Genomic DNA, 24,132 nt, shown 5'->3' on the forward strand with positions numbered 1-24,132 from the left:
CTGGGAGTTCACACAATCACAGAAGATACACACACACACACACACACACACACACACACACACACACACACACACACACACACACACACACACACACACACACACACACACACACACACACACACACACACACACACACACAGGCTCTCCCAGCAATATGCCTGAGGATACTTTGTCCTGAGCCAGCCGACAATTATTATTACGATGAATCACTGATGCAGAATTTGAACCAGCACGTCAAAGACACGACTTTGTCCCAAATGGCACCCTATTCTATATATAGTGCATTACTTTTGACCAGAGCCCCATGGGTCGAAAGTCGTGTGCTGTGTTAAGGAATAGGTTGCCATTATGGGACACAGCCAAGATCAAAAGTCAACAGAGGTGAGGGTCAGAGAGAGTCACATGGCTATGGTTAGATACAGGAACAGCACCATGAGTGAGGAACAGCATCCCTACATAGTGTGCTTCTCTTGACCAGGGCCCTCAGGTCTCTGGTTAAAAGCCGTGAACTATGTAAGGAATAGGGTGCCCATTGGGACGCTCCTTGAGAGAGGTACAGTACACTCTTAGAAAAAAGGGTTCCAAAAGGGTTCTTCAACTGTCGCCATAGGAGAACCCTGTACTTCACTGTACTTGACATTGAACATTTTTTGGTTCAAGGAAGAAACCTCCACAGAGGTTTCTACATGGAACCGAAAAGGGTTCTACCTGGAACCAAAAGGGTTCTGCATGGAACCAAAGGGGTTCTGCATGGAACCAAAACGAGTTATTCAAAAGGCTTTTCCTATGGGGACAGCCGAAAGAATCCGTTTTACATTCTAGGTAACACCTTTCTTTTCTAAGAGTACAGTGAATATTATGTTAGTTCCAGGTGTCACAATGAGAAAGACAACAGAGGTTGGCATCATTAACCTGTTAATCACATCACTGAGATGAAAATATATGACTGGGAAAGTTTATCAAAGCTTTGTTCATGTTCCTGGAAATTGGCCTCTGTCACCAGGCTGGAGAAGTGGTACAAGAATGGCCTTAATTCAAGCAACATCATTCCTATTGGAAACACTTTCCTCCTTTAGGAAGATACTTTTGGTCGTTACAACAATCCTACAGTTGACGACCATTGTCGACCACAATACCATTTGGAAAAAGCATCCAAAAGTCATTATCGGACTAAAAAAGTGCCACAACAAAACATAAGTTTGACAAGCAGGCTGAAATCAAAGGGCATGCTGGGTATACGGTGTCCACTATAACATTATTTTTAGATGTCTTTTCTTCAGTGTCAAAGGTCAAACTGGTGCACCTCTTTTAAACCCGGTGCCTATAGCTTTTAAATAATAATAATACTGGGCTACGACAGCAATAGAGAAAACACTCCCAATCATATACCAAAACAAATGTGGACAAGAAACCTAATGAAAAATGTTGGGATGAAACACAGCATCAATGTAAAGTGAGTACTTGCATTAGAAGGAAACAGGAAAAGAGTGCATGCCAAGCCATTAGGATTCAGCTGAAAACAGGGTGGGTGTAGAAATGAAAGAGAGAATAGAAGAGAGGAGAGGAGAGGAGTCAAGACAAAAAGAAAAACAGACCATGGGGCATGTGAAAACACTACTCCCATGCAGAGAGAGAGAGAGAGAGAGAGCATGCTGAAAACAAACAGTCAAAAAACAAATAGAACATATTCTACAGTGTGATATACAAACCTCCAACATTATATTGCTATGCCTGATATAAATAGTTTGACCCTCAAGTTTCTTAGCTCTTTTCTGTGAAAAAACGAAGAAAACAAAAAAAGAGAACAAAGTCGGTCTCAGGAAGATGTGGAATTGAAATCCTTAATTTATTATATATATATTTTTTTATTTTATTCGGTACTTTTACTGTTTGACTTGCAAGCGATTACATCCGGTATGTGTGCATTTATCCCTGATGGTGGGAGAAGGGACCAGATGATGCTATGGGGAAGTGTGGTGAAGCGGAGTGCAGGGTGGGTGCAGAGGTTCAGTGAAGACTGTGAACACCATAAAAGTTACCAACAAATCTGGTGGGTTTCTTGGTTTAAGGATTAACTGTGAGTGGAACCAAATGTTGACACATAAATCCACCATTTACATACATACCCGGGGCTGTTTAACAGTAAGCAATGCATTATCATTGTGCATTATCTGTGTTTTTTACTGCATTACCTAAAGCACCATTCACTGACTTTTTTTGTTGTTGTGATTCTTCCTGAGGCGGAAGACAAGTGCAGTTGAGGGCCTTCCTCATTATACTGTCTAGAGCACAAGTGTAACGGATGTGAAATGGTGCGCGCTAAATAGCGTTGCAATCGGTGACGTCACTTCCTCTGAGACTTTGAAGTAGTTGTTCTGTTACATTGGTGCCGTGACCAGGATCACTGGTTGCTGCGGAAAAAGGAGGAGGTCAAAAGGGTGTAACGGATGTGAAACGGCTAGCTTAGTTAGCGGTGGTGCGCGCTAAATAGCGTTTCAATCGGTGACGTCACTTCCTCTGAGACCTTGAAGTAGTTGTTCCCCTTGCTCTGCAAGGGACGCGGCTTTTGTGGAGCGATGGGTAACGATGCTTCGTGGGTGACTGTTGTTGATGTGTGCAGAGGGTCCCTGGTTCGCGCCCGGGTATGGGCGAGGGGACGGTCTAAAGTTATACTGTTACACAGGCATAGTCAATCCAGGTTCTTTAACTTACAGGCACCTCATTCATTTCATTTATCTCTCTAGTTCTACTTGGTGAAGAATTATGTCCACAAGAGGAGAGCTTTATGTATTTCCTCTGCGGGAGGTAACGGCTAAGGCTGATACTGTTGGATAAGTAGCCTCCGTTTGATGGTTTCAAAACAACTGGTGGAGAATAGAGAAGAAAAGAAGTCTTTGATCATTGTGAACACATGACATCGTTAAGAAGGGAACTCCACAGCCAAACAGTGTTCTCTTGTATAGCTGTCCTGTTACAGTAGATATACAAGGCTGGAGGACAGAGAAACAAACAGCCAAAAACTTTCTTTTTTTTTTTTTTTGTATTAGAAATGATTTCAAACGAAATGGTGAAAAATCAACTGAAAGGCGACGAGTGATGCGATGATGAGGATGTGAATCACTGAGGATGTGAATCACTGAGGATGTGAATCACTGAGGATGTGAATCACTGAGGATGTGAATCACTGAGGATGTGAATCACTGAGGATGTGAATCACTGACTCTGCGTCCCAAATGGCACCCTATTCACTACATAGTGCACTACTTTTGACCAGGGCCAAAAGGGCTCTCTGATCAAAACAAGTGTACTACATAAGAAGCCATTTAGTACAGAGGCTAACTGTAGACAGACATCTAACCTTCTTCACGCGCACAGTCTCCGTGCCGGTTCTGTCTCGGGGCGAATGCTGCCGATACCCCAGAGGAGGGAAGAGAGAGGCACATACAGTAACATTACAGACCCATGACTCAAAAACCCATCTTCATATCAATATTTTAGTCTGATACGTTTTGTAAAACATGCATCTCGTGTAATAACCTAAAGCCCCATGTATCAATGTTGAATTATTATAGTCAGACACTATAATACACTATAATACAATATTATAGTAAGACACTATATATACAGACACGTATATTATAGTCAGACACCGCACAGCCGCTGTGAGTCTGGCAAGCGAGACTTCACATATACTAATACGAGTCTAACATCTATGGTTGTAACCCTCCCCCACGTATATTTTACTCAGACAGACAGTAATACATGCGTCTCATGCTGCGCTAGCTAGGCGTCGATAAGGCCACAAACCTGGCTCTTTCTCTCTCTCTCTGTCCCATTGGTGGTGGTGGTGGTGACTGCAGGGGCATGATGCCTACTCCTCCTGGCTCCCTCCCTCTGCAGTGGTGGCATATCACACAGACAGCTCAGAGCTCACGCACTACAGTGGTCTGCCAACAGGGCGGCGCTGCTACACTCTAACTGGAGCACGGGCTATAGGTATACCCAAATGTCGCCTATGGATATGCTTTCCATGAATAAAGCTACTGTATGAAACCTCTGTTATTAAATAGCGATACTGTATGAAACCTCTGTTATTAAATAGCGATACTGTATAAACCTCTGTTATTAAATAGTGATACTGTATAAACCTCTGTTATTAAATAGTGATACTGTATAAACCTCTGTTATTACATAGTGATACTGTATGAACATCTGTTATTAAATAGTTATACTGTATAAACCTCTGTTATTAAATAGCGATACTGTATAAACCTCTGTTATTAAATAGTGATACTGTATAAACCTCTGTTATTACATAGTGATACTGTATAAACCTCTGTTATTACATAGTGATACTGTATAAACCTCTGTTATTAAATAGTGATACTGTATAAACCTCTGTTATTAAATAGTGATACTGTATAAACCTCTGTTATTAAATAGTGATACTGTATAAACCTCTGTTATTAAATAGTGATACTGTATGAAACCTCTGTTATTAAATAGTGATACTGTATAAACCTCTGTTATTAAATAGTGATACTGTATAAACCTCTGTTATTAAATAGTGATACTGTATAAACCTCTGTTATTAAATAGTTATACTGTATAAACCTCTGTTATTAAATAGTGATACTGTATAAACCTCTGTTATTAAATAGTGATACTGTATAAACCTCTGTTATTAAATAGTTATACTGTATAAACCTCTGTTATTACATAGTGATACTGTATAAACCTCTGTTATTAAATAGTGATACTGTATAAACCTCTGTTATTAAATAGTTATACTGTATAAACCTCTGTTATTAAATAGTGATACTGTATAAACCTCTGTTATTAAATAGTTATACTGTATAAACCTCTGTTATTACATAGTGATACTGTATAAACCTCTGTTATTAAATAGTGATACTGTATAAACCTCTGTTATTAAATAGTGATACTGTATAAACCTCTGTTATTAAATAGTTATACTGTATAAACCTCTGTTATTACATAGTGATACTGTATAAACCTCTGTTATTAAATAGTGATACTGTATGAAACCTCTGTTATTAAATAGTGATACTGTATAAACCTCTGTTATTAAATAGTTATACTGTATAAACCTCTGTTATTAAATAGTGATACTGTATAAACCTCTGTTATTAAATAGTGATACTGTATAAACCTCTGTTATTAAATAGTGATACTGTATAAAACCTCTGTTATTAAATAGTGATACTGTATAAAACCTACACATGTACATGTGAACTGTTATCTGGCATTTCAATTTGTTGTACATCTCAAGAGAGTTGCAGTGTGTCCTGGCCTGATTCTGTGAGCGTAATGTGTGAGTGAAATACCTTGAACTCTGGGGTGGACTGTGGTCTGGAGCTCTGTGTCTTGGAGACCTCTGTCACCTTGCTCTCCACCTTGGTCTCTTCCTTGGTCTTCCTCTCTGCTGAGCGGGACTGGCGGCCCGGGGCGGTGGAGGCTTCTCGCCGCTCACCTCGGGGCAGGGCAGAGGTCACAGGGGGCGGGGCGGCGTCCCCTGGAGAGACGGGGGACATAATGGGAGCACTGACTGGACGGGTGCTCTTGTCTGGAGTGGACACCATGGCTGTAGGGGGACGGGAGGAGAGGAGGGAGGAGGAGAAGAGGAGGGAAAAGAAGGGAAGAGAAGACGAGAGGAGAAGGGAGAAATGGTTCAAATAAATCACAGCAAAGAGAAAGAGGAACCATAAAGAAACTGCAGTATGTCGACATCAGGTTTCCTGCATACTCACACTCTGCATACTCACGCTCTGCATACTCACGCTCAGCATACTCACACTCGACATACTCACACTCTGCATACTCACACTCTGCATACTCACACTCTGCATACTCACACTCTGCATACTCACACTCTGCATACTCACACTCTGCATACTCACACTCTGCATACTCACACTCTGCATATTCACACTCTGCATATTCACACTCTGCATACTCACACTCTGCATACTCACACTCTGCATACTCACACTCTGCATACTCACACTCTGCATACTCACACTCTGCATACTCACACTCTGCATACTCACACTCTGCATACTCACACTCGGCATACTCACGCTCAGCATACTCACGCTCGGCATACTCACGCTCGACATACTCACACTCGGTATACTCACACTCGGTATACTCACACTCGGTATACTCACACTCTGCATACTCACACTCTGCATACTCACACTCTGCATACTCACGCTCAGCATACTCACACTCGGCATACTCACACTCGGCATACTCACACTCGGCATACTCACGCTCAGCATACTCACACTCAGCATAATGGCATACTCAACATAATGACACTCAACAAAATGACATCCTCAACATAATGGCATCCTCAACATACTCACGCTCAGCATAATGACATACTCAACATACTCACACTCAACATAATGACACTCAGCATACTCACACTCAACATAATGACCTCCTCAACATAATGACCTCCTCAACATAATGACCTCCTCAACATAATGACCTCCTCAACATAATGACCTCCTCGACATAATGACCTCCTCGACATAATGACATCCTCGACATAATGACATACTCGACATAATGACATCCTCAACATAATGACATACTCAACATAATGACATACTCAACACAACACAATGACATACTCAACACAACATATGACATCCTCAACATAATGACATACTCAACACAACATATGACATCCTCAACATAATGACATACTCAACACAACACAATGACATACTCAACATATTGACCTCCTCGACATAATGACATACTCGACATAATGACATACTCGACATAATGACATACTCGACATAATGACATACTCGACATAATGACATACTCGACATAATGACATACTCGACATAATGACATACTCGACATAATGACATACTCGACATAATGCCATACTCGACATAATGCCATACTCGACATAATGCCATACTCGACATAATGACATACTCGACATAATGACATACTCGACATAATGACATACTCGACATAATGACATACTCAACATAATGACATGCTCGACATAATGACATGCTCGACATAATGACATACTCGACATAATGACATACTCAACATAATGACATACTCAACATAATGACATACTCGACATAATGACATACTCGACATAATGACATACTCGACATAATGACATACTCGACATAATGACATACTCAACACACCATATGACATCCTCAACATAATGACATACTCAACACAACATATGACATCCTCAACATAATGACATACTCAACACAACACAATGACATCCTCGACATAATGACATCCTCGACATAATGACATCCTCAACATAATGACATCCTCAACATAATGACATACTCAACACAACACAATGACATAATCAACACAACATAATGACATAATCAACACAACACAATGACATACTCAACACAACATAATGACATACTCAACATAATGACATACTCAACTCAACATAATGACATACTCAACATAATGACATACTCAACTCAACACAATGACATACTCAACACAACATAATGACATACTCAACATAATGACATACTCAACTCAACATAATGACATACTCAACTCAACACAATGACATAATCAACACAACATAATGACATACTCAACATAATGACATACGCAACATAATGACATACTCAACATAATGACATACTCAACATAATGACATACTCAACATAATGACATACTCAACTCAACACAATGACATACTCAACACAATGACATACTCAACATAATGACATACACAACATAATGACATACTCAACACAATGACATACTCAACACAACACAATGACATACACAACATAATGACATACTCAACTCAACACAATGACATACTCAACACAATGACATACTCAACACAATGACATACACAACATAATGACATACTCAACTCAACACAATGACATACTCAACACAACACAATGACATACACAACATAATGACATACTCAACTCAACACAATGACATACTCAACATAACATAATGACATAATCAACACAACACAATGACATAATCAACACAACACAATGACATACTCACACACACACTCGCACCTTATTGAAGGCAGTTCCTCGTGCGACCACTAGGGCGCAGCGAAACGACATAGACTAGAGCGTGTACCTGTAAGGATGGACGACGTGACAAATGGAACAGGCCCTTGGGAGTCGGAGGTGAACGATCCAAACAACTCAAACCAGTCAAACATCACTGGCACTGAAGAGAGTGAGAACCAAATCACAGACAGAATCCTACTTGGCCTGAGACGTGTGTCATGTGACCACACAAAGTGTGATACGTCTATAGAGGTAGAAATCTTCTTTGTAAAAGCTGCTGCTAAGCCAAGTGAGAACACGAGGCCAGAACACGAGGCCAGAACACACACAACGAGGCCAGAACACACACAACGAGGCCAGAACACACACAACGAGACCAGAACACAACGAGGCCAGAACACACAACGAGACCAGAACACAACGAGGCCAGAACACACACAACGAGGCCAGAACACAACGAGGCCAGAACACACACAACGAGGCCAGAACACACACAACGAGACCAGAAAGAACACAACGAGGCCAGAACACAATGAGGCCAGAACACACACAACGAGACCAGAACACAACGAGGCCAGAACACACAACGAGACCAGAACACAACGAGGCCAGAACACACACAACGAGGCCAGAACACAACGAGGCCAGAACACACACAACGAGGCCAGAACACACACAACGAGACCAGAAAGAACACACAACGAGGCCAGAACACAACGAGGCCAGAACACACACAACGAGACCAGAACACACACAACGAGACCAGAACGAACACAACGAGGCCAGAACACAACGAGGCCAGAACACACACAACGAGGCCAGAACACACACAACGAGGCCAGAACACAACGAGACCAGAACACAACGAGGCCAGAACACAACGAGGCCAGAACACAATGAGGCCAGAACACAACGAGGCCAGAACACAACGAGGCCAGAACACAACGAGGCCAGAACACAACGAGGCCAGAACACAGTATTTCAGAGGAAGACGCAGACAATATGAAGCTGTGGTAATTATAAGAGAAGCGTAGGGGGAAAATGCTATGCTATCCTCTCAATAAGAAGTTCCCACTTGTGAAAGTTAAGACGATTCTGACTTATGAAATGTAGGACCGTTCTTCTTCTGCTGTTGCGTCGTAGAGTTATTTTAAGTCTCCTGCCATTTACCTCACGGAACAGTGGGTGTCTTGGGACTGACGGGGTACCACAGGAAGTCATAATGATTTTTATTTAGCTCACACACAGGCTCAGCGGCTGCCATAGCTAATAATGTAACATTGTCCTCAGGAACCAAAGCAAAGCCACATATCCCAGCAGGCATGTCGAGTTGTTAAGTCAGGCGTTGTCTCTTGAAAAACAAGGTCAGTTCCTGGGTGAGTAAGCGCAGGGTGGAGGGCTCTCCTTCAAAATGGACTTCCTGTATGTGCTTGGGGTTTCTCAGGATCCAAAGCAAAGCCACATAATATCCCAGCAGACATGTCGAGCAGCTTGTCAAGCTTGAGACAACCGCAAGGTCATTTCCTGGGCGAGTAAGCAATGGGTCAGTAAGTTGCTCTTCCCATAGCTACCTGGGGGTGGTGGTATGAGTGATGCAGGCGGATCGTGGTCCAGCAGCACAAACCATCGGTGAGTGGTGGAGGTTGGAACAGGGATCGTGGTCCAGCAGCACAAACCATCGGTGAGTGGTGGAGGTTGGAACAGGGATCGTGGTCCAGCAGCACAAACCATCGGTGAGTGGTGGAGGTTGGAACAGGGATCGTGGTCCAGCAGCACAAACCATCGGTGAGTGGTGGAGGTTGGAACAGGGATCGTGGTCCAGCAGCACAAACCATTGGTGAGTGGTGGAGGTTGGAACAGGGATCGTGGTCCAGCAGCACAAACCATTGGTGAGTGGTGGAGGTTGGAACAGGGATCGTGGTCCAGCAGCACAAACCATCGGTGAGTGGTGGAGGTTGGAACAGGGATCGTGGTCCAGCAGCACAAACCATCGGTGAGTGGTGGAGGTTGGAACAGGGATCGTGGTCCAGCAGCACAAACCATCGGTGAGTGGTGGAGGTTGGAACAGGGATCGTGGTCCAGCAGCACAAACCATCGGTGAGTGGTGGAGGTTGGAACAGGGATCGTGGTCCAGCAGCACAAACCATCGGTGAGTGGTGGAGGTTGGAACAGGGATCGTGGTCCAGCAGCACAAACTATTGGTGAGTGGTGGAGGTTGGAACAGGGATCGAGGTCCAGCAGCACAAACCATCGGTGAGTGGTGGAGGTTGGAACAGGGATCGAGGTCCAGCAGCACAAACCATCGGTGAGTGGTGGAGGTTGGAACAGGGATCGTGGTCCAGCAACACAAACCATCGGTGAGTGGTGGAGGTTGGAACAGGGATCGTGGTCCAGCAGCACAAACCATCGGTGAGTGGTGGAGGTTGGAACAGGGATCGTGGTCCAGCAGCACAAACCATCGGTGAGTGGTGGAGGTTGGAACAGGGATCGTGGTCCAGCAACACAAACCATCGGTGAGTGGTGGAGGTTGGAACAGGGATCGTGGTCCAGCAGCACAAACCATCGGTGAGTGGTGGAGGTTGGAACAGGGATCGTGGTCCAGCAGCACAAACCATCGGTGAGTGGTGGAGGTTAGAACAGGCATCGTGGTCCAGCAGCACAAACCAGCACAAACCATCGGTATGTTTAGCAAAATTCAAGAACCTTTACAAAATTCACAGGTTTTCCAGAAATCCCGGCTGGAAGATTCCCAGATTTCCTGCTTATTCCCCCCTGATTCCGGGAAACATCCAACCAGGATTTCTGGAAAACCTGAGAATTTTGAAAAAATTACCGGAATTTTGAAAACATTACCGGAATTTTGACAAAATTATCGGAATTTTGAAAACATTACCGGAATTTTGAAAAAATTACCAGAATTTCGAAAAAATTACCGGAATTTTGAAAAACTTACCGGAATGTTAAAAACATTACCGGAATTTTGAAAAAATGATCAGAATTTTGGACACCCTTTAGAAGGAGGAGCTGTGGCAAACAAAGCGTGGCCAAACCATTCAGTACCTGGTGGTGTCAAATAGACACGCTTGTCCAACAACAAAAAACAATCATCATCCCACCTCTACCCACTGTAGTTTGGTTCAGTCCACCACACATCTTACTCTCCTGGTCGGTGGCCTCAGCTCCACCCTCTTCCACACCACTCTAAGGAAGTGTGCCTCATCAGCACAAACCACTCGTTTCCTCTTCCTCCTTCCTGGTTATCCTCCTGGATGTCTTCCTGGGTCTCCTCCTGGGTCAGGTTAGGGTTATTCAGGTTAGGTATGAGGTCAGCTCCAGGATACAACAGAACCGTCCTCAGAGTTATTTCAGGTTAGGTATGAGGTCAGCTCCAGGATACAACAGAACCGTCCTCAGAGTTATTTCAGGTTAGGTATGAGGTCAGCTCCAGGATACAACAGAACCGTCCTCAGAGTTATTTCAGGTTAGGTATGAGGTCAGCTCCAGGATACAACAGAACCGTCCTCAGAGTTATTCAGGTTAGGTATGAGGTCAGCTCCAGGATACAACAGAACCGTCCTCAGAGTTATTCAGGTTAGGTATGCGGTCAGCTCCAGGATACAACAGAACCATCCTCAGAGTTATTTCAGGTTAGGTATGAGGTCAGCTCCAGGATACAACAGAACCGTCCTCAGAGTTATTCAGGTTTGGTATGAGGTCAGCTCCAGGATACAACAGAACCGTCCTCAGAGTTATTCAGGTTTGGTATGAGGTCAGCTCCAGGATACAACAGAACCGTCCTCAGAGTTATTCAGGTTTGGTATGAGGTCAGCTCCAGGATACAACAGAACCGTCCTCAGAGTTATTCAGGTTAGGTATGAGGTCAGCTCCAGGATACAACAGAACCGTCCTCAGAGTTATTCAGGTTAGGTATGAGGTCAGCTCCAGGATACAACAGAACCGTCCTCAGAGTTATTCAGGTTAGGTATGAGGTCAGCTCCAGGATACAACAGAACCGTCCTGTTTTATCATCCTGATCCGTTGTCAGTTTTGTGGAATAATTCTAATGTTTATGTTAGATTTGAATGGAGAAAGCTGATCCGAGAGCAGCGCTTCCTTTCTCTCATTCCTATCGACACATGCTCCAACTTTGCAAATGTTCTCGCTGCCTGGTATTTTGGGAAACGTATGTCACATCTTCGTCCGTTGTAGAAAAGATGGATCGTTTAAAACACTCGCAAGCCTGAGTTCCATCGCTATGGGGAAACCGGGCCCTGAGTGTGAGAATGGTAGCAGCAGCAGTTAGGTGGCAGGTGGAGGCTGCCTGAGCCCACAGGGAGTAAGACATTGAAGCTGTTTTGTGTGGTAACATGTAATCACTGGCTTGTGCCCTGCCTACCTTATGTTGTCAGCAGAAATACAACCCGATGTTATGGGGAGCGGTTGAATAACAAAGAGAGAGAGAGTGTCCCAGATGAGAAGGCTGAGATGAGGAGAGGAGGAGAGGAGGGGAGAGAAGGAGAGGAGGGGAGGAGAGGAGGGGAAAGGAGGAGAACAGGAGGGGAGAGGAGAACAGGAGGGGAGAGGAGAACAGGAGGGGAAAGGAGGAGAGGAGGGGAGGAGAGGAAAGGAGGAGAGGAGGGGAGAGGAGGGGAGAGGAGGGGAGGGGAGGGGAGAGGAGGGGAGGAGGGGAGGAGGAGAGAGGAGGAGAGGAGGGGAGGAGGGGAGGGGGGGAAGGAGGAGAGGAGGAGAGGAGGGGAAAGGAGGAGAGGAGGGGAGGAGGGGAGAGGAGGGGAGAGGAGGAGAGGAGGGGAAAGGAGGAGAGGAGGGGAGAGGAGGAGAGGAGAGGAGGAGAGGAGGGGAAAGGAGGAGAGGAGGAGGAGGAGAGGAAGGGAAAGGAGGGGAGGAGGGGAGAGGATTAAAGGAGGAGAGGAGGGGAAAGGAGGAGAGGAGGGGAGGAGGAGAGGAGAGGAGGGGAGAAGAGGAGAGGAGGGGTAGGAGGAGAGGAGGGGAAAATCCACACTCAAGTCCAGTTGGTGGCAGTAACGCACCTTAAAGTTGGTTGCCAACCACCATATAAAATCCACAGAAGAAGAATGAACGAGGAGAGATTAATCAAAGAAAATGAACAAAAAACTAACTAGGTTTCCCCTTTTAATCTGTGGATTAATTATCAGAGTAAAGAACACACGTTTTTGTGATTCAAAATGGGTCAGAATTCTACAAAGATTCAGCAAAAAAAAAGGACCTTTTACATTTCACAATGTTCATCTCCCCGGACAAATGAACTAGCAGCAGCAAGCTAGCTAAATGTCCATGAATGTTTAATGTGTTTTCGACCTGTCCCCAAATGAATATAGCTGGTACACAGTTAGTTTTGATATTTTAATCTGCGTGTCTTGATCGCATCTGGTGGGTATAGACAAAATTAACATGCGCACGATGGCACACGCGGATGCACGTGAGAAGCCGGATTGGTCAGCATGTTAGAGGTTGAGAAGAGGCCAGCGAAGAGAGGGTTAATAAACCCTGACGTGGGCCAGTACTATTACTGTACCGAATGTTACTACAGAGGAGGGTGGTTGAATTCAAGGTAATGCTACTACAGAGGAGGGTGGTTGAATTCAAGGTAATGCTACTACAGAGGAGGGTGGTTGAATTCAAGGTAATGTTACTACAGATGTAGGTGGTTGAATTCAAGGTCATGTTACTACAGATGTAGGTGGTTGAATTCAAGGTAATGTTACTACAGATGTAGGTGGTTGAATTCAAGGTAATGCTACTACAGAGGAGGGTGGTTGAATTCAAGGTAATGTTACTACAGATGTAGGTGGTTGAATTGAAGATAATGTTACTACAGAGGAGGGTGATTGATATGGTAACTAGTCACCCTCTTCTTTCCGCTCTGGAGGGGCTGGAGTAAACACAGAGACTTACATCTTGCTGGTGTTAAACAGGGACAAGTCAGATTCTCTCTCCACATACACAGTCCCATTCAACAAACCTTCATCCAGACTGCGTGAGTTCCTCTTGCTGGCCGAGCGTTGGAACAGGGGGGCTGGCCTGTCAATCATAGAGCTGGCCTGGCGGGTCTGAGCCTGGGTCCGCCCACTGTAGCGGAACTTAGAACCCAGTGCTAGGAACTTCCTGGGAGTGGTAGCCACCTCAGTAGAGGTCAGTCTGGACAGAGGAGGCAGAGGAACATTTATATAAATATATCTATAACTATATAATATATAACTGCCTGGGAGTGGTAGCCACCTCAGTAGAGGTCAGTCTGGACAGAGGAACATTTATATAAATATATAAATCTAATATATAAAATTCTGCCGTTTGATTGCAAATATGCAGACATATGCAGAATATGCAAATATGCAGACATATGCAGAATATGCAAATATGCAGACATATGCAGAATATGCAAACATATGCAGAATATGCAAATATGCAGAGTCCAAAGGAGAACACACAGAAGACTGCTGTATAAAACACCTGTCTCCGCATCTTCAAACTAAGGGGACTCCTTGACAAGGAGGGAGAGTCGTCCATCCATGTATACAGGTAAGATAGTCTAGCTAGCTACATTTTCAGATATTACATGTTTCAAATTTGGTCAGAAAGTAATTTCCATTTCAAGTTAAAGTGTACTGTTAGCTAGCTAGTTAACGTTAGCCTGTTAGGGATGTTGCGAATATTCGCAGCTTTTCGCAGCTTTTTGTTAAAAATCGCGCAACATTTCAAAGTCCTGCTACTCATGCCAGGAATATAGTATATGCATATGATAAGTATGTGTGTATAGAAAACACTCTGAAGTCTCTAAAACTGGTTAAATCGTGTCTGACTATAACAGAACGTGTTTAGGAGTAAAAATCCCTGGGAAAAATATTCATCCGCCAGTCAATGTATTGTCTAAGGCGATAGAAAATAGATGAGGATCTGATTACAATGCCTACAGCTTCCACACGATGTCGCCAGTACTGGCATTTCATGGCTGGTTTATCCTTGGTGAGATGACGTATAGGCACTTCCTGTCTTGGGGCGCACCGGAGGAAGTTATGAAAGTGAAAACATGGACGATGATTTCAAGACTTGCTGCTATCGAATACAGATCGCCCCGTGATCAATTTGATAGATTATTAACGTTTATTAATACCTAAAGTTGGTTTAGAAAAGTAGTTCGAAGTGATTTGTAAAAGTTTATAGGCAACTTTTTCAATTTTAAAAAGTGACGTTGCGTCTTGTAATGGTGAATTTTCCTGGATCAGACCGGCCTTCATAAAATGACATTTTGGCTATACAATGACGGATTTAATCGGGAAAAAGACCCAATTGTGATGTTTATGGGACATATAGGAGTGCCAACAAAGAAGCTCGTCAAAGGTAATGAATGTTTTATATTTTATTTCTGCGTTTTGTGTAGCGCCGGCTACCGCAAAATCTTTTGTTTAGGTCTCGTTCAGGTATTTTCGGGGGTGCATGCTATCAGATAATAGCTTCTCATGCTTTCGCCGAAAAGCATTTTACAAATCTGACATGTTGGCTAGATTCACAACGAGTGTAGCTTTAATTGAGTATCTTGCGTGTGTGTTTTAATGAAAGTTTGAGTTTTATCGAAAACTATAGGTGGCGCTCTGAAATTTCCGCTGATTTGGTTCCTGTGCAGGAACCAACATCCCTAACAGCTGGCTGGCTCGCTAGCTAACGTTACGTGTATGATCTGTGTAGTTATATTATTCATATCGCAGAGCCATTGCTAGTTATGCATTGCTAGTTAAAGCCTAATGTTAGCTAGCTAAAATTGAACCTGGTTGGTTAGCGACTTGCAGATTAATGCAGGGTAGTAATGTTATGAGTTGGGATTATGGTTCATTGTTTAGCTAGCTAGCTACATGTCTTAACAAAATACTCCACTATGCAATTAACCATTCCAATAGAATGTTCATGATGTCACTGTGACAACTGTTGATAGACGTAGCTGGTAAATTCGCTCTGGCTATCTACTCCGATTTCAGAGCACCCTCGTCTGAGTGTGCCAGAGCGGAGAATAACTGATACATTTACGAATGCTCAACACCCGTTGAATATGGCCAGTGTCAGTAAAATTGTCAAAAAAAACAAATGAAATTGAAGCCAGCAGCACAGTTGCAGTCACCAACACTCTGGATAACATAAAAATAGCCTAACCAGCTCTGCTAGGGTGAGTAAAATAGTCAGAGGGAGCTGCTCTCTCATTTGTGTCTGGAAGTAGCTAGCCAGCTAGCCAACGTTAGCCAGTTAGTTTGGGTGCTTGACTGCTGTTGTTTGGGACAGAATGCTCGGATCAAACCTACTCCTCAGCCAGAGCGTACAATGTGCGCGCTGAATACTCTGAGAGCGAAACACTCTGAATTTATGAACGGACGATCTGACAACACTCTGAGTTTACGAACGTCCAGAGCGCACTCCCACTCTGGCACTCCAGATTAAACTTTAAAAAACACACACATAGTACAAACCAGCCTTTAGTCTTGAAATCTTTGGGTGTTTAGTACATGGCTTCATATGTGAATCCTTAATGAGATGGGTGGGGCTAAGGCTTTAGGGGGTGCGAACGATGCTGAATGGGTGTAGACAAAGAAGAGCTCTCCAGTAGGTACCAAAACATTCAAGGGCCATTTTCTCAAAAGTGAGCTTACAAGTTTATCAACTTTTAACAGCAGAATTACTTTCCCACTACAACTGTAGTGTATAATAAACAATTTTCTGGCTCTGAGTCTCTACTTTTACCCAATGTCAAAAAACACAATTTCAAATGTAGCTACATAAGACCCGAAATCGAGCCGGTTGGTCACAATTTCGCTTTTAAATATAGCTAACTACATTAACATTTTAGCAGTGCATTAAACTAAGGTAGGTAAGACAACCACATACAGTATTAGTCATTGTGAGTAACTAAACTAAATATAACTACTATATAGCCATACTAATACTGTATTACTACTGTAAGGACCGTTCTCAATCAAATAATAACTTGGTGTTCTTCACAAGTTAGAATGATCGAACCTGTCACGGGGAGCTTCAAACAGTGTGTTCTCTTACCTGAAGAAGGTGTGATGCTCCACACACACTTTCCACAGCTTCTTGGAGGCCTTGTAGTTTGGCAGTTTGAAACCAATGGCGCTTTCGTAATGCTCCAGCTGTTGGAAACAAAAGCATATGAATGATGGTAGCACTGCACTAGATCCACTATACCTATTGATTTGACATGTAAACTAACTTGTACTTATGATTACTATACTGTTTATCTGACTCCTGGGAGATCAGGCCTCCTGTGGGCTAAAAGACAACCAAATAAACAACCAAACACATAAATAAAGTTGACCTCTGAGGGGCGTATCTTGATGAAAAAACTGCTGCGTTTGTAGGAGACCTTGAGGACTTTGGGCCAGGGGAAACGGTTGATCCTCAGCTTGTCCTTGTAGACCATCAAACCCCCAGAACACACACCCAGCATAATATCCACTCCATCTAGATCCTGGAGACAGGGATGGGGAGGGAGGTGAGGATGGAAGAGTGTTTGACCATTGACCACCCAAAAACAGAGAATACAACAGCTAGATGTCCATGTGCATGATTGCTGACATTATACCATTGTTCTTGGCCTGAGTATTAATGCAATGACAACATCCATCCACCGGGAGGCAGCATCCATCTCCCGTTCAGCATAATGACTTCCATATTTTATTTTAAATCCCTGGTTTTGATGCAAACAGATTGACCTCATTTCTGCTACTAAATCTGTGCTCTGACAGAGGCACGCGTTTGTCCCTTTTTTGGGAACAGACACAAACACTGACTTCACAGCTGACGTAGGTTACACTGCAGCAGGCAAGGAGGTAGGTGGGTGGGTGCTATAGCCATGTTAAATACCATATCTGCATCCCAAATGGCACCCTATTCCCTATATAGTGCACTACATTAGATGAGCCCTGGTGAAAAGTAGTGTGCTATGAAGGGAATAGGGTGCCATTTGGGATGTAGGCCATATCTTCGTCATCATCATCATCATCATCGTCATCATCATCATTAAGCCTTCTCTGCTCGGTGGTTAATAGGACAGATGTGATATAACTGGCCTCCAGTGGACAGACTGGAGGACACTGAGGGACAATCTGGGTTGAAACATCTGCACGCCTACCAACGCGTCATCACACATGGAGGTAGAATATAGTGGTTGCAGATTGAGATTTGAAAACAAGTTAGAACCTACTTATATTCACGACATCAACAACAATGTGATGTTAATACACAGACTCTTCCTTTTGACTTTTTAGTCAGCTCGTCTCCACATGGAGCCTGTCGGTTTCTGTGTTGAATGAGTAATGCTCTGCAGGTTGGGGTTGTGGTCCTACAGTATGTTACCTTGGCCTGGGTTGTAACGCTACGTTACCTTGGCCTGGGTTGTAACTCTACGTTACCTTGGCCTGGGTTGTAACTCTACGTTACCTTGGCCTGGGTTGTAACTCTACATTACCTTGGCCTGGGTTGTAACGCTACGTTACCTTGGCCTGGGTTGTAACGCTACGTTACCTTGGCCTGGGTTGTAACGCTACGTTACCTTGGCCTGGGTTGTAACGCTACGTTACCTTGGCCTGGGTTGTAACGCTACGTTACCTTGGCCTGGGTTGTAACTCTACGTTACCTTGGCCTGGGTTGTAACGCTACGTTACCTTGGCCTGGGTTGTAACGCTACGTTACCTTGGCCTGGGTTGTAACGCTACGTTACCTTGGCCTGGGTTGTAACTCTACATTACCTTGGCCTGGGTTGTAACGTTACCTTGGCCTGGGTTGTTACGTTACCTTGGCCTGGGTTGTAACGCTACGTTACCTTGGCCTGGGTTGTAACGCTACGTTACCTTGGCCTGGGTTGTTACTCTACGTTACCTTGGCCTGGGTTGTAACTCTACGTTACCTTGGCCTGGGTTGTAACTCTACGTTACCTTGGCCTGGGTTGTAACTCTACGTTACCTTGGCCTGGGTTGTGACTCTACGTTATCTTGGCCTGGGTTGTAACTCTACGTTACCTTGGCCTGGGTTGTAACTCTACGTTACCTTGGCCTGGTTTGTAACTCTACGTTACCTTGGCCTGGGTTATAGCTCTACATTACCTTGGCCTGGGTTGTAACTCTACGTTACCTTGGCCTGGGTTGTGACTCTACGTTACCTTGGCCTGGGTTGTTACGTTACCTTGGCCTGGGTTGTAACTCTACGTTACCTTGGCCTGGGTTGTAACTCTACATTACCTTGGCCTGGGTTGTAACGCTACGTTACCTTGGCCTGGGTTGTAACGCTACGTTACCTTGGCCTGGGTTGTAACGCTACGTTACCTTGGCCTGGGTTGTAACGCTACGTTACCTTGGCCTGGGTTGTAACTCTACGTTACCTTGGCCTGGGTTGTAACGCTACGTTACCTTGGCCTGGGTTGTAACTCTACGTTACCTTGGCCTGGGTTGTAACTCTACGTTACCTTGGCCTGGGTTGTAACTCTACGTTACCTTGGCCTGGGTTGTAACTCTACGTTACCTTGGCCTGGGTTGTAACTCTACGTTACCTTGGCCTGGGTTGTGACTCTACGTTATCTTGGCCTGGGTTGTAACTCTACGTTACCTTGGCCTGGTTTGTAACTCTACGTTACCTTGGCCTGGGTTATAACTCTACATTACCTTGGCCTGGGTGGCCTGTGACTCTACATTACCTTGGCCTGGGTTGTAACGCTACGTTACCTTGGCCTGGTTACCTTGGCCTGGGTTGTAACGCTACGTTACCTTGGCCTGGGTTGTAACGCTACGTTACCTTGGCCTGGGTTGTAACTCTACATTACCTTGGCCTGGGTTGTAACTCTACGTTACCTTGGCCTGGGTTGTAACTCTACGTTACCTTGGCCTGGGTTGTAACTCTACGTTACCTTGGCCTGGGTTGTGTGTTATCTTGGCCTGGGTTGACTCTACGTTACCTTGGCCTGGGTTGTTTGACTCGTTACCTTGGCCTGGGTTATAACTCTACATTACCTTGGCCTGGGTTGTAACTCTACATTACCTTGGCCTGGGTTGTAACTCTACATTACCTTGGCCTGGGTTGTAACTCTACGTTACCTTGGCCTGGGTTGTAACTCTACGTTACCTTGGCCTGGGTTGTGACTCTACGTTACCTTGGCCTGGGTTGTAACGCTACGTTACCTTGGCCTGGGTTGTGACTCTACATTACCTTGGCCTGGGTTGTGACTATACATTACCTTGGCCTGGGTTGTGACTCTACATTACCTTGGCCTGGGTTGTGACCCTACGTTACCTTGGCCTGGGTTGTAACTCTACGTTACCTTGGCCTGGTGCAGGTCCACTCCGTACATGGCTAGTTTCTTGGCGTTCTCCAGAAAGGCCATGTCTGCCTGTGCTGGACTCATCGACCTGTAGATGGGACAGACACCATATTAGCAAAGAAGCAACATGTTATCATACAGTAGCATAAATGACTCTGGCATTACAGATTCATTATAAGTAGCACATTCCTGCTGTGAAAATGATTTACATAACACTGATTTACATAACACTGATTTACATAACAGTGTACACAGGTGACCCTATGCATCCAATACAACCCCCTCCCTTCTAATCTGAAGGTCTTGTGTGTGGACATTCTGCTGAGTATACTGGGAACACTTGTGTGTGTGTGTGTGTGTGTGTGTGTGTGTGTGTGTGTGTGTGTGTGTGTGTGTGTGTGTGTGTGCGTGTGCGTGCGTGCGTGCGTGCGTGCGTGCGTGCGTGCGTGCGTGCGTGCGTGCGTGCGTGCGTGTGTGTATGGACATTCTGCTGAGTATACTGGGAACATTTGTCTCACAGCTAGCTAGCTGCCACCGAGTCACCCAGCCCCAAAGCTAGCCCTGAGCCAGGCCCACCTCCCAGCCTACTCTGTGATCACTCGGCTACTCAGCCGATGCCCAACACGGCTAGAATCCACTACTCCACCAGATCCTTGACGTAAGCTCTGGACCTTTGCATCAGATCATCGCTGCTAGCTAGCTGCTACCGACTGCCTATGGTGGCTAACGCCCCTGCCCCGAAGCTAGCACCAGTTAGCCACGAGCCAGGCGCATCTCCCGGCTAGCAAACTAAATTACTACAACTACAATACCTCTTTCGCCATCTTGCCCGGAACCTTTGTCGACACGGCGCCCCACCGTACCACCACGACTGGTCCGCCGAAGTAACTCCATACGCTGTGCCCTCAAACGCCCTTTGCCGGACGTCAGAGCAGACTCTTCTACTAACCCCGGCCTGCTAACTTTAAATGCCGTGTCTCCCGCGTGCTAGCGTAGTAACGACTACCCCGCGGCTTCCCTGTTCCATATTTTGCTGCTCACTGGACCCTATGATCACTTGGCTACAAAGCTGATGCCTGCTGGACTGTTCATTAATCACGGTACTCCATTTAGTTTATTTTTTGTTTATCTGTTGGTCCCAGCCTCGAACTAAGGCCCTGTGTGTAGTTAACTGACCCTCTCTGCCCATTCATTGCCATTTTACCTTTTGTTGTTGCCTTAGCTGATTAGCTGTTGTTGTCTTACCAGTTGTTGGCTTAGCTAGCTCTCCCAATCAACACCTGTGATTGCATTATGCCTCGCTTTATGTTTCCCTCAAATGTCAATATGCCTTGTACACTGTTGTTAAGGATAGTTATTATTGTCTTAGTTTACTACGGATCCCCTAATCCCACTGTACATGCCTTAAATACCTCCTTTGTCCCACCTCCCACCCAGCATAACTAGCCCGTCCAAAGATGCAACCTCTCTTATCATCACTCGGTGCCTGGGTTTACCTCCACTGTACCCGCACCCCACCATACCCGTCTGTACATTATGCCCTTAATCTATTCTACCACGCCCAGAAATATGCTGCTTTTATTCTCTGCCCCCAACGCACTAGACGACCAGCTTTGATAGCCTTTAGCCGTACCCTCATCCTACTCCTCCTCTGTTCCCAAGGTGATGTGGAGGTTAACCCAGGCCCTGTGTGTCCCCAGGCACTCTCATTTGTTGACTTCTGTAACCGAAAAAGCCTTGGTTTCATGCATGTTAACATCAGAAGTCTCCTCCCTAAGTTTGTTTTAGTCACTGCTTTAGCACACTCCACCAATCCTGATGTCCTTGCCGTGTCTGAATCCTGGCTTAGGAAGGCCACCAAAAATTCTAAGATTTCCATCCCCAACTACAACATTTTCCATCAAGATAGAACTGCCAAAGGGGGAGGAGTTGCAATCTACTCCAGAAATAGCCTGCAAAGTTCTGTTAAACTTTGCAGGTCTATGCCCAAACAGTTCGAGCTTCTAATTTTAAAATTGAATCTCTCCAGAAGTAAGTCTCTCCCTGTTGCCGCCTGTTGTAGACCCCCCCTCCGCTCCCAGCTGTGCCCTGGACACCATATGTGAATTGATTGCCTCCCATCTATCTTCAGAGTTTGTTCTGTGAGGTGACCTAAACGGGGATACATTAACACCCCGGCAGTCCTACAATCTAAGCTAGATGCCCTCAATCTCACACAAATTATTAAGGAACCTACCAGGTACAACCCTAAATCCATAAACATGGACACCCTCATAGATAATATCCTGACCAACTTGCCCTCCAAATACACCTCTGCTGTTTTCAATCAGGATCTCAGAGATCACTGCCTCATTGCCTGCTTCCGCTATGGGTCCGCGGTCAAACGACTACCCCTCATCATTGTCAAACGCTCCATAAAACACTTCGGTGAGCCTTTCTAATCGGCCTGGCCCGGGTATCCTGGAAGGATATTGAACTCATCCCATCAGTCGAGGATGCCTGGTCGTTCTTTAAAAGTAATTTACTCACTATCTCAAATAAGCACGCCCCTTTCAAAAAAAGTAGAACTAAGAACAGATTCACTCTTGGTTCACTCCAGACCTGACAGCCCTCGACCAGCACAAAAACATCCTGTGGCGTTCTGCACTAGCATCGAAAAGTCTGTGCGATATGAAACTTTTCAGGGAAGTCAGGAACCAATACACGCAGTCAGTCTGGAAAGCAAAGGCTAGTTTTTCAAACAGAAATTTGCATCCTGTAGCTCTAATTTCAAAACGTTTAGGGACACAGTAAAGTCCATGGAGAATAAGAGCACCTCCTCCCAGCTGCCCACTGCACTGAGGCTAGGTAACACTGTCACCACCGATAATAATAATCGAGAATTTCAATAAGCATTTCTCCTCGGCTGGCCATGCTTTCCTCCGGGCTACCCCAACTCCGGCCAACAGCTCCGCACTCCCCGCAGCTACTTGCCCAAGCCTCCCAGCTTCTTCTTCACCCAACTCCATATACCAGGTGTTCTGAAAGAGCTACGAAACCTGGACCCGGACAAATCAGCTGGGCTAGACAATCTGGACGCACTCTTTCTAAAATTATCCACCGCTATTGTTGAAACCCCTATTACCAGTCTTTTCAACCTCTCTTTCATATCGTCCGAGAACCCTAAAGATTGGAAAGCTGCCACAGTCATCCCCCTCTTCAAAGGGGGTGACACTCTAGACCCAAACTGTTATAGACCTATATCCATCCTGCCCTGCCTTTCTAAAGTCTTCGAAAGCCAAGTTAATAAACAGATCACTGACCATTTCGAATCCCACCGTACCTTCTCCGCTGTGCAATCCGGTTTTCGAGCTGGTCACGGATGCACCTCAGACACGCTCAAGGTACTAAACGATATCATAACCTCCATCGGTAAAAGACAGTACTGTGCAGCTGTCTTCATCGACCTGGCCAAGGCTTTCGACTCTGTCAATCACCGTATTCTTATCGGCAGACTCAACAGCCTTGGTTTCTCAAATGACTGCCTCGCCTGGTTCACCAACTACTTCTCAGATAGAGTTCAGTGTGTCAAATCGGAGGGACTGTTGTCCAGACCTTAGCAGTCTCTATGGGGGTGCCACAGGGTTCAATTCTCGGGCTGACTCTTTTCTTTGTATATATCAACGATGTCGTTCTTTCTGC

General features: G+C 44.9%; 1 protein-coding gene across 7 annotated transcripts in view; it reads right to left on the bottom strand.

The window, feature by feature from the left end:
• LOC118379570 (protein 4.1-like) overlaps positions 1-24,132 on the bottom strand; it is a 129,448-nt gene that overhangs the window by 54,507 nt on the left and 50,809 nt on the right. For 5 of the 7 annotated variants that reach the window (XM_052472789.1, XM_052472785.1, XM_052472784.1 and 2 more), the window contains 8 exons: positions 20,452-20,539; positions 17,458-17,610; positions 17,175-17,272; positions 14,101-14,276; positions 5,352-5,608; positions 3,811-3,897; positions 3,362-3,409; positions 1,713-1,775 (listed from right to left, as the gene is read on the bottom strand). In XM_052472789.1, the coding sequence (XP_052328749.1) occupies positions 1,713-1,775; positions 3,362-3,409; positions 3,811-3,897; positions 5,352-5,608; positions 14,101-14,276; positions 17,175-17,272; positions 17,458-17,610; positions 20,452-20,539 (970 nt within the window). The remainder of the gene's footprint in view (positions 1-1,712; positions 1,776-3,361; positions 3,410-3,810; positions 3,898-5,351; positions 5,609-14,100; positions 14,277-17,174; positions 17,273-17,457; positions 17,611-20,451; positions 20,540-24,132) is intronic. The other 2 variants (XM_052472786.1, XM_052472787.1) reach the window with 2 other exon arrangements.

This window comes from Oncorhynchus keta, chromosome 20, assembly GCF_023373465.1.
Source record: "Oncorhynchus keta strain PuntledgeMale-10-30-2019 chromosome 20, Oket_V2, whole genome shotgun sequence".
Lineage (NCBI taxonomy): Eukaryota > Metazoa > Chordata > Actinopteri > Salmoniformes > Salmonidae > Oncorhynchus > Oncorhynchus keta.